At 38.6% G+C, this 12134-nt stretch overlaps 1 protein-coding gene across 3 annotated transcripts in view; it reads left to right on the top strand.

Annotated features, from left to right (window-relative positions):
- Window positions 1–12134, top strand: part of ttc28 (tetratricopeptide repeat domain 28) — a 222596-nt gene that overhangs the window by 175290 nt on the left and 35172 nt on the right. For all 3 annotated transcript variants that reach the window (XM_011479364.3, XM_011479363.3, XM_011479365.3), the window contains one exon: window positions 601–1108. In XM_011479364.3, the coding sequence (XP_011477666.1) occupies window positions 601–1108 (508 nt within the window). The remainder of the gene's footprint in view (window positions 1–600; window positions 1109–12134) is intronic.

The raw sequence follows: 12134 nt of genomic DNA, 5'->3' as shown, positions 1-12134 counted from the left end.
AATTTGGATTCGGCCATAGAGTTTTCATTAGAAGTGGTTGCTTGAATGCGTGTTGCAGAGGGTGGTGTGAATGTAACTACAGTGTTGGATGTTTTAAACTGTCTGTGTTTGGTTTTTTGTTTTATGCTGTCATTTATTTTGGAAAGCACTTTGTGATTATATTCTGTGAAAAGTACCATATAAATACAAATTGACTAATTTACAGAGGAATACTGGTGGTGAAAATTCATTTTTGATTAACTGTAAAGAATAATGATTTTTGTTTTTACTATCAGCTACTAGATGACTTTCCACAGCTTGGGTGTTGAGCTAACAACCTGATTTGTGATAAAGAGTCTCTTTACTGCTGTTGGTGCAATGCAAATAGGATGAAGTTCTTGATGAGGAAAAAAAAAACAATTTTATTCCAATATAGTTAAATTGAGAGCAGTCAAGCAAGGGGACACGGACATCTGAAGAAGGCTCTTACCTCCCAAGGCTCTGTGTAATTCCTATTTTTACTTGGTCACTTGAAAATTGGTCGTGAATATTGTCCATGAATCTAGCTGTTATTTCTTTACACTTCATTATTTTGTGTTGTGTTTTTCTGTCTTCCTGCAGGCTGCCTCCATGGCTCTGAGCAGCCTGGGTCATGTGTATACAGCTATAGGGGACTATCCAAACGCCCTAGCCAGCCACAAGCAGTGCGTTCTGCTGGCCAAGCAGTCCAAGGATCAACTGTCAGAGGCCCGGGAGCTGGGAAACATGGGGGCAGTTTACATCGCCATGGGAGACTTTGAAAACGCTGTTCAATGTCACGAGCAACATTTAGGCATTGCCAAGGCCCTGGAAAACAAACGGGAGGAAGCCAGGGCCTACAGTAACCTAGGCAGTGCCTACCACTACCATCGCAACTTTGACAAGGCCATGTCCTACCACACGCATGTTCTAGAGCTTGCTCAGGAGCTGGAGGAAAAGTCCATCGAGATGAGAGCCTACGCAGGGCTGGGTCATGCCGCCAGATGTATGCAAGACTTGGAGAGGGCCAAGCAGTATCATGAACAGCAGCTGTCTATTGCTGAGGGACTGAAGGACAGGGCTGCAGAGGGAAGGGCCTCGTCCAACTTGGGTATGTATCCATCTATAACCATTTCTCATTCTCTATACATGCTTCATAAAAAGACAGTTCTACAGACTTTGAGGCAACACCCTTGTTACAAAATGATTGGAAGCTTTTACTTTTTGAACTACAAGCATCAGGAAGAGAGTTTTCTGAAATACTGCAACCTTACATCAGGCTCTAATGTTTGTTTTGTAAAATGTGGTAAATGGTGTATACCTATACACCGCTTTACAACCTTCTTAGAAGGCCCTAATCAGTTACAGTCACACTCATCCATGCACACACACGTCTACACACTGATGGTGGTGCTGAACACTGGCGCCAACCTATAACCATCAGGAGCAGTGTGAGGCTCAGTGTCTTGCCCAAGGACACTTTGACACAAGGGTGGGCGGAGCGGGAACTAAACCTGCAATCCTCCAATTAAAAAGTCGACTGCTCTCACTCTGCCCCAAGCCCCGCCCCATAAGCAAATATATAACCAAGTATATAGCCCATATATATAACCAAGCACATTCAACAGTTTATTTGTAAATAATATGCTGAAAAAGGTTTTTTAAAATAAAGATCATGATTATCTAAGTTATTTTATTGAAACATTTATTTCCTTTAATAACAATACAAAATGAGACTATAACAGTTAATAAATGAAAAGGAGCAGAAAGAAGAAAAACTATATTATCTGCTCCTATCACTACACCAACAAAAGTAAATCAGAGTACATTAATCAAAGAAAATGAAAATGATCTTTACATATAATTATTAGGCACAGCCTACGTTTTAAATAAACATTAATACATACACAATCATTTTTACTTGCACAAACACTCATTTAATCATATTACTACCTACACAAAGTTCAGTGACATCATCTACTTAGAATGTGGTAAATAATGTTGCTTGATTAATAATTCTACATATTATCTGTAATATTTACTTAGCATTCCATTTTATTTTTAGTCTTTTCACTTTATTCCATATTTTAGATCAGTATACTGTCTCCCCAATGTCCTTGTTCTAAATATTGGTTTTCTGAATATTTCCTGTTCTTTTAAGTCAACATGACTTTGAATTTTTTTATTTTAACCTATAAATGGAATGGTAACCATATCATGCGCGCTTTGTACATTAATGTGAGAATGTTGTAATCCACAATTGTCACATTAATTTCGTCGCTTAGCTTGCAAACATTGCTGCAGTGAAACACTCATGTTTCTTTATTGCTTATATTTAGCACTGCATGGTGTCAAAGTGTCACAAATGGAAAGTGTCTGAACCAGTTTTATTTCCTTTACACTACTACATGTGTATTTCTTAGAAATACACATTTTCTTCAACGACTTTTTGGCTGGCAGATGTGACTATAATTCTAGTCTTTGTCACATCCGATCGTTAACAGGCTTTTAAAGCTATTATAGAGGTCACCTTTCAGTTTTATCTTGAGCCCTCTACTGTTACTCTGAACAAAGATTTATGGTGTGAGTTGATGCTAATGAGAGCTGGCCAGCTCCCAGGGACAGCGGACTAATTTTGGCATCAATGTTCTCCACACAATTGATTAGTGTGATTTGTCTTTGTGGGTGTTATCCCGTCACTACAAAGTGATGCTCACAGAAAACAGGTACAGTCGAACAGATATCTCCCTTTAAGATCCCACTTTGACCTCTGCTGTTGAGGACAATGTCACAGTCCAGATAAAGAAGCACCTTTCTCTCCCAAATTGAATGTTGGTGTTGAATTGTCCCATCTGTCTATGTTTGATTGCTTGATTATTTGTTACCCAGTGTGGTGGGTAAAGCTGTAATCTTTTGTGGAAACAGTCAGTTTGTCGCAGATAGGTACAGGTAAGTTAGAATTTAATAAAAGAATTGTTTTTTATTCATTATTTTAGTAATTAAAATGAAATGCAAACTCACTGCAGTTGTGGTTTATTATAATAATTCATTACACAACTCCTAACCTTCTGAGATTTTTTTAAATTATCGTATAACTTGTAGCCTGGTGGAAAACTATAATTCAGTTTAATTTAAAGGACATTTTGGTGTGTCTGAATTCCCTCCCTACTCCCTAACCCCTAAAAGACCACATAGAGTGCAGGACTTTCCAGTGCCCTGGATTTTAATTCAATCCAGACACATGCTCACTACTTTCTATTTTTTTTAAGCCAAATATGACGTAATTCATTTGCAGAATTAAAAACTTTTTAAGCTTGAACTTTTTACAAAGACTATTCATGAATCCACTGTCTTCTAATAATATAAAAGTTAGATGAGCATCAGTGCTTTTTCGCAGAGACTTCTGGGACATTTCCAGGGAAATTTTCAGGGATTTGTAGATTCAGACACTGCCACTAAATGTTAAATACACTATATAGTGCGTAGTGACGTCGGACACAAATCCTTGACAAATAATTCAAAATCAAGGATATTATAGGAAAGGTTCAGAAGGATTGAGGTTTGTGTGTTTGTGTGAGCGTGCATGTTGGGGAGGCGGGGACTCAGACATTAATAGTATATTTTAGAGACAGCTGGTCTGCACACTTTCTGAGGATGCTGTGGTCTTTTTCTAATCCGTCATCTTTAGTATTTGCCTCACTTTGTTTTTGTTCGACGCAGTGCACAAATGACAAAAAAATGAATCGGAATCGGAATGTTCTCCTGAACTTTGAGACCAGAGCTGCTGTAATCTGATGTTGAAGCAACAGTGTCACCAACCAATCGCATCTCTGCCACATTACTGACTGGGTGCATTATACGCTCATGTGTCCCTGGTCTCTAATGATCCTATAATGGTTTGTTACATTCATTTGTTTTCATTCATTTAACCATTATGTATTCTTAAACCTTATTATAATTAAAATGACTAATGGCTAATCTTAGTAGACAATGACAGTAAATCTTGTAAAAACCCAATTCCTGAGTTTAAGTACCTCGTGAAATGTGTTGCAATGACAATTCATCAATATTTACGCAATAATTACATCACACACAGGATAATAGCCAGACAACTAGACTCTAATTGACAACTAAAAGGCCTGATAGTGCCCTAAAAATGAATTATTATTGCATTTAATGGGTATAACTCTGCAAGCAAAATTTCGGGTTAACTGTCTCAGCATAAATTGAGGCTGGGGTTTAACCAGTCTGTCGGCTGTGTGTCCCAGGTTGTGACACACACCTCACACAGTAACTGGTTGTCATAAATTAAAGTCCCCAGTGAGCAGAGAGTTTACGATTCTTCAGTACATGTGGACTTTATTACAAGTGAGAGCTCAGACAGCTAATTTATCCCTGTGCTATATGTGGTATTATTAAAGTGGGGGAACTGTTTTATTCATCATGATCCGCAATATTACTGCTCCTCCAGTGACAGACTGATACCACAGATGATGGAGAACGTGCTGGAGGAGTGGACAGTGGCATGGATCCACTGTGAACACATTAACACCCAACATCTGAAGGGAGCTTGTTGCTCTTTCTCTGTATTGCCTGCACCTCTTGTCTGTTTTGTTGCTCTTTACTTTTTTGATTCTCCTTTCTTCACTCCTTCTGTCTCCAGCCCCTCCCCTACTGATTGTAATCTGCAGCTGTCAAGGTCCCAGTAATTGAAACTGACTTGATGAATCGCTTAATTACCTTTAATAGCTGATTTAAGAGGAGCTGAATAATGAAGATAACAAAGAAAGAGGTGGAGGTTGTGAAGCATCAGTCCATAATTGCTCAACTGTTGTTGATTTTGCTTGTTGTGGAGGGATGTTTTTCCTTTTGTCTACGCATTGCAATAAAGCTCAAGACAATATGGGCTGAATATGACAGGATGTTCTTTCAACAACAACAACAAAAAAAGCTGCTTTGTCTAGTGAGGGGAAAAAAAAGTGCCAGAAGAGGATCAAATAAAGAGTAATGAGTATTCACAAAAGCAGAAAACAATATGCAAAAGAAGAAGGGCAAAAGTTGCAGAAACAGAAACTTTTATTATGCCCTCACAGCCTGCTGTTAATGTTGCGTGCAGCATGTATAAAGCAGCAGCTGACATGGCTCTTAGATACACTTTCATGGAGATTGTTATGCTCTAATATCCAAACATGATGCCCAGCGGTCGTAGCAGTCCTTGCTCAGGACAATCTGACCTATAAAAAATATGAACATTGTGCATTCCAGCCCCATTCATTATTCATTATTGGCCAACTTGCCCCCTAGTCAGCAATATTTAATATCTGATAGGACTGACGCTTTGGGCTCCTGTGCAGCTCACTTTACTGCTATTCACCAAACAGACACTAATTGGTATCATTTCCCTTGAATTTTTACTTCAAAGAGACTTTAAATCATTTGGTTTGAAATGACTTGTGTTGTTGCTTTACCTCTCTTGCCTCACACCTTCTCATCTGACCGGGTGTCTCAAAAAGGCACTTGAAAGGTTGACTCCATCAGCTGGAAGGGCTGGCAGCAGAAGTCCTAATTAAGCTCTTCTTCCCCCCCACAGTCTTCCTTTTATCCTGCATCTCAGGGGAATGTTTCTGCTGATGCTCACCAAAACACAAAGAAGAAAACAACAGACAGGGGGGTTCACAAATAAACAGAGAATCAGGCAAAGTAAAAGAGCCTCTGTGTTTAGATCTTAAGGATCACAAATACAAAAAAAATGAAAAGAACTTTAGCAAGAGATTTCTATTCATCTAGCTGCAACTAAATGCTTTTGGTGTCTTGTGTGAAATTCATCCGAGATGCTTTTTTTTGTACCACTTTGTTCAGAAATCCCTCTATTTAGAACTTATTAGCATTTCCATATAACCTTAAATAATAGCAAAAGTGTGAAGTGCAAGCAGCAGATTGATTCTGAGGTTTGTGAATGACACTACAAAGCTTGAAGGATCGTTGTAATAACTGTGACCAAATGTTTGCGCAATTATCCTTCATGTCTTGCAATTTTTAATTCTCGAGAATCCACAAAAAAACCCGAAACAAGTCGTGAGCTAAAAGTTCCCTCGGGATGTATTCATCCTCCATACTGTTGTAGTGATGCTTCATTAATTTCCATCAAATGCAAATAGCGCGTTTTCGCCTGGTGCCGTCACACTCACGGCTGTGTCTGAATGACGCCACGGTCAACATTAAAGACAGATTATGTCCTTTTGCTTGCTTATGTAGATTAAAGAAAACGTACATTTTGTGGTGTTAACAGACTCATAAAGCTATCATTATAACAAAACATATCGATGAATAAATCCAAAACCTATCTGAACAAAATCCATTTTTTCAGGAAACTAGAAAAATGTTACAAATCTCCCAGTGAATGCTGATAGGTTTTTGTTTTGTGACCTTTGACATAAGAAAGAGCAGGATATTCTTGCAGATTTACTTAAAATGTGATGTTATCTTTGTTCTCACCCTTCAATGTAAATACTATATATACTAAATAGTTCTAATAATTCTTTTAATAAAAGCTTGTACATTTTCTGTGCATTTAGCATTAAATGATAGTTATGGGAGTAAGAAAAGTAATATTTACATCCTGCAGTCCTAATTTCCAGATTATGTAGTATACCCAGTAGCATCATTTAGGACAAAATGACAATTTTTGAATATTTACATACATTTTTTTCCACTTACTCAAATAAAAACATATTTTTAATCTTCCCCTGAAATGGAGAACTTCTTTGTGTTTAATTTTAAAGGACTCTTAGATGATGGAAAGGTTTTGTTTGGTTTATTAATCAACAGAAAAAAGGGTTAACATCAGTACACAGCTTGCATGATCACTATCAAAATCACTGTTTCACTCACGCTTGGATGTGAATGCAATTTCTTTTCTTTTTTTGAGACAAGGTCCAGAGCCGCCTGCAGTGAGATTATTTTGTTTGTGAAAACAGCAGCCTGTTAGCCTGAGAGGAAAGGAAAGGATAGGAGGCTTGAGTTTGACTTCTAAAAGCTCAAAAAGTGCTTTAAAAAGTTTTGTTTTAAGAGGGTGAAGAAGATGACATCTTCAGCTCTCTACTAATGAGGAAGTTGATGCCTAACAACTCTGGTGCAAAATTGAAGTAGTTATAAAGGTAAGAGTCTGACAGCCATATGTTACTCGGTTTAAGATTTCTTTCAGTGCTTTCTGGCTTAGCCTCACATTTCTGTGCTGGAAAAGCCTCAGAAGCTCCACGCCTCCCCTTTCATGGCCCCCTCAACTCATGACTGGGGACGAAGCCAGAAACTGGACTAGAGGCCTTGTCAAACACAGTCATAGTCCTCGTGTAGCTTACCATATGTGGCTGTTCTTCCACTCACTGCAGCGTTGTTAGATGAAACAAAAGCTGCAGCATTCCTCCGCACAGTGCAACTGTGCCCTTTTTCCAGCACATCTGCAAATTCAGCACGAAACAGGATCTGAAGCAAAACACTCAGGAGGCGGTGCAATGTAACAAAAAGTTGAGAGCTAACTTTGTTGTTTAAGCAGAATATGGAATTAGATTTCGTGCCTGTGGACGGTGCAGAGACAACTGGTTTAGTGGGGAAAAGGAGAGGTGAAGGTCAGTGGGATCAGAGAGGAAGGCAGATCAGCAGAAGGACTCTTTGTTGTTGTTGTTGGCAGACCACCTGTGAGCATTCATCCACTTATCCATGCCCTGTCCTTTTTTTTTTTTTTTATCTCCGCTCTTCCTGTCTCTGTGTCAGTCAGACTGCAGGAGATGTCTGGGACTTGAAGTGAGGATTTAGAACCTTAAGCCCAGACCCCTCCAGCTCTGTTGATTCCTGCAGAACCTTAGTTCAGATCTTTGCTGCTTTAGCTCATTGCTTAACCAGCAAATAAAATAATGATGTATTTTTTTTTTACTTTAGATTTTTTAAAGGCTTAAAATGATCCAAATGTGTAATGTGTAAAAATAACAAAGCATTTTTACTTTACCAACTTCACTGAATCGTGATAAACCAAAGATAATGTTTGTAATTATTTTTTTTATCACTTGCTTTAGGGCAGTGCTTCTCAATTATTTTTTTGCACTGCCCCCCCTTTGGAAAAAGAAACCCCCCACTCCCATCTCTCCACACATACTCGCCGTGGTGACAATATATAAGTTGGTATCTAAAAAAAAATGTGTAATTAAACCTAAAATTGTATCTTTTAACATTTAAAAAAGAAAAAAGCAATATAAATCCACTTTCAACAAATATTTAATTTATTTTGCCACACAGAAACCCTTTACAGTCTAAAACAGAAAAGAAGCTTAAAGTGCTTAAAATAAAAATCTGTCAGTCCTTTTTTAACTAGAAACATTTGACCAACTGAACCATTTCATAGTGAGAAAAATAATTCAAACAATAAATAATATTAAATGTAAATTGATCTGAAACATGAACACAGCAGCACCAATAGATTTAACGTTTTTAGCCTGAAGAAATAGGTAAAAACAACATTGTGCTGTTTTTTTTTCTAAATGATGGATTGTTTATTTATGATCTCATAAAGTGCAGCTGTTTTCCTGCATTACCTGCTGTCTTTGTGTCAAAAACTAACCCGAGCTAAACGACAGGCAGACAAAGAATACATTCATGGAAAATACAGACATGTCATCAAAATGTCTACAATAATTCATAAAGAATGAAATCATTAGCATGAGCTGAGTAATCTAAAGGCACGAGATGATCCTGGTGTTGCGCAATAGAGGCTGCTCGTGTGCGTGTTCCACCTGGCACCCTGAGCCCACTACCCTTCCCCTTTTCTTCTCACACACGCAGCCGTGTGTGACAGGAGACGGGGGCGCGCAGCTGCAGGGACAGCAGTTCACAGGTTTCAGGCTGTGACAAACTCTGTGATTTAACAGATAATAGGAAACCAAGCACTGAGCCGCTGTCACCACCGCCCCCGTTAAATTTGCGCCCTGGGCAATTGCCCGTATTACCTTTGCCTAAAACCGCCACTACTGCGCGGCCCCCCTGGCATCGCATCGCCCCCCCCCTGGGAGGCGCACCCCACTATTTGAGAAGCACTGCTTCTCAAATAGTTTGTTGGGCAACAAAGTGTTTGAAAGATTTGATTAGAAGAATTCCTAAATAAGAAACCAGTTTACCCATTGAAAAGAGATACAGAGATACAGATACAGTTTACATGTGTCAGAGCTTGGAAAGAAAGACAAACTTAAGTTTTTGTTGTCTAGCTGACATACTGTAACTGTGAGTATAAATTAGTACATTTTCCCCTGATCAGATCAGTCTAAAAAATGCTTCACAGGTTGATTGGTGATTCTGAATTGTCCATTAGGTGTGAACGTATGTGGTTTCTGTGTTGCCCAGCAATAGACTGGCTAACTGTCTTGGGTGTACCCTTCCTTTGCTGTTCAGTAGTTGGGTTGGATCCAGCAACCCCATGACCCCAAATAGGCACTATAGAGGGTTTTTAGAAGATGATTGGATGAATGACCTTGATCTAAAGTATCTTGCCAAAATAAACAACAAGTGAAGGCAATGGATAGGTTTTGCTGTCTCGACCCTTTTAACCTGAAGGACTGAAATAACCAGAATGTCTGAAAAGAGTAAATATTAGTTTCAGAGCTTTGCTCTTCAGAACATTTTGTATCAAAGAGATTAAAAATGGTTTAAAAGAGATATTCTAACAGACAAGCAGTAACAATTACTGCTGCAAATCTTTACTGATCATTGCAGAACATCATTCTATCGTAAGGTCATTAACCTTGTAAAGCCCACTCATCAAAGAATTGAGAGACAATTCAGTTTGTTTTTTTAAGTAAGAGCCCCCCCCCCCCCCCCACACACACACACACAATGCAACAGATCATGTCAGTTATCATACATTGCATGATTTGGAAAAACACAACACTGTAGAGACCCGCTGTCTCTAATTTGGTACACACATTTTTAACATTGTGTAACTATATTATAAAGAATTAATTATCAGCATATTTTGTCTTCTTTTATTACAGCAAGTATTCGTTTAAAATTCATAACAATAGATGAGTTGTTCTCACCATAAAACTTTGAAAATTTGCGAAAATTGCCAAAATTGTTTTTGAGACTTCACGGTAGCAGTCATTTTGAATTGAGCAGGAAAAGCCCTTCTACTGCCCCTAGTGGGAAGATGATGAACTGGAGGGGAATAAAGTTATAAGCAATCGGTTGTCAAGGAAAGTTTAGATTGTCTTAATGATCACATAAATGTGTGTATCAAATATACGGTCAATATGTACTCAAACTTCAGATGATCGGTTTAATCAAAACATTTGTTATGAGCACCCTTCAAAAAACATTTTTTGCATTGAAGTTTCTTACGTTTAGACATATATGTGATGCACTGTTGTTCACCCAATATTATACATGAAATCAAAAAACCCAGTCCTAGAATTTAGAATCTATTTTTCTTGCTCACATCACTGTGAACTCATGGAACATTTGTAACAAAAAAAATATGCATCTATTGGTTGTTCTTACCAGCTTTATCCTGTTTAACGCCAGGCGTGACTGCAGCTTATCACAGGCGAGGCTTACCCTGCAATGGTCCAAAGTAAACCCCGCTGGAAATACCCATAGTCTGTCCTGAAAAATAATTAAGTTGTGTTATTTCTAACCTTTAAAGTGAAATATATCAGAAATAAAGACATTTTCAAAGGGAAGAAATAGGCTGTTGATCCATATTTGGCCATTAAGATATCTGTGCCATAGTGGCTACATTAACTCCACGCCCAACACCCACCCTCACTAATTCTCCATTTTGTGTTGCACTTCTGTTTACTGTCCTGTTTGGAATGTTTTTTCTTGCTACTCTCCAGGATATAATTCCCTCGTGGCTCCATAATCCTATTACCATATGGGGGGCATAGAAAGTATTTCTTGCTTCAAGTGTGGCTCCAGGCATAGCCTGAGGCTTATGGCAATTTTGGCTGCAGCTTCCAAGCCTCAACCTGAAACTTGGCCACGATCCCCTAGCCTCACTCCAGCCTTTACTCCTTTACTTCAGCGTCCATCACCAAGCCCCAGATCCATTTTCAGCCTGCAGCATGGAACATGCTTGCTGGTAATACATCAGTAGGCATTATATCCTCAGTGACATCAGCATCCACTGGGGAAAAGCATAACCTTGGGAGTGACTTTGTGGCTGTCAGTGCTCCTTTAAGCAACCTGCTGTGAATCTTAACATGCCTTCAGACTCCAAGGCTCAGTAAAGCTGTGGAGTTTGTCCAAGGTGTGGAAAATGCCTGTACCAAATTGGATCCCATAACTCAAAAGATCTATTTTACATTTTCTGTGCTCTGCATAAGCTTGACATCATGACTGATTGTGAAAGTCATCACACTGTCACTTCAGAACTGAAGCTGACCTCTAATTTTTTTCCATGTCTCTTTGTTCTAAGTGATCCTCCTGGCAAATTGATTCCTCAGGGCTTTGACCCGATGATTACAGGAGCGCTTCAGGTCGAAACTTTTAACCGGAGAGCACAAGCACATAAAAAAACAGCAAGCCAAGGAGTATTTGTCCACCGGTCAGCAGTACATGATCTCAATTACAGTAAACAAATAAATAGCTTTCAAAAAAGATAGAAATGCAGACATGTTCGGATTCACCCTTTGCTTTGCACTCAAATATAAGACTGATGATAAACATTGCACACATGAACCTACAAAGATGATTATAGATCATTACATGTTTACAACTGAACACAAAAAAGATTCTCCAGTTGTGAGATTTCAGGAAAACATAGTGTAGCTGGGGGAAACCTCAGAATTAGAAGACCATATGGAAAATATTTCAGTCATTTTTGATTTCCCGCAACAAATAGGAAAATTATGAACCAAAGAAGAACAAAAAATGTCTGTCATGACACCAAATATGTTTGTTTTTGGCCTGAATAATGTATGTCATTTGTGCTTCTAAATATGACCTGTTAAGTCTTTATAGCTCCCCATTTAGTTAGATTCTCACCATTGGTACAGCCGAAGTTCTGGGCCGTGATGTTTCAATTAAATAAATGGTAAAAGCCACATGGTGGAGACCAACCACAAGCCACAGAGAGTGGGTGAGACCAATGCCAT

The sequence above is a fragment of the Oryzias latipes genome, chromosome 9, assembly GCF_002234675.1.
Source record: "Oryzias latipes chromosome 9, ASM223467v1".
Classification (NCBI taxonomy): Eukaryota; Metazoa; Chordata; class Actinopteri; order Beloniformes; family Adrianichthyidae; genus Oryzias; species Oryzias latipes.
This window is presented reverse-complemented; position numbering and strand designations above follow the sequence as displayed.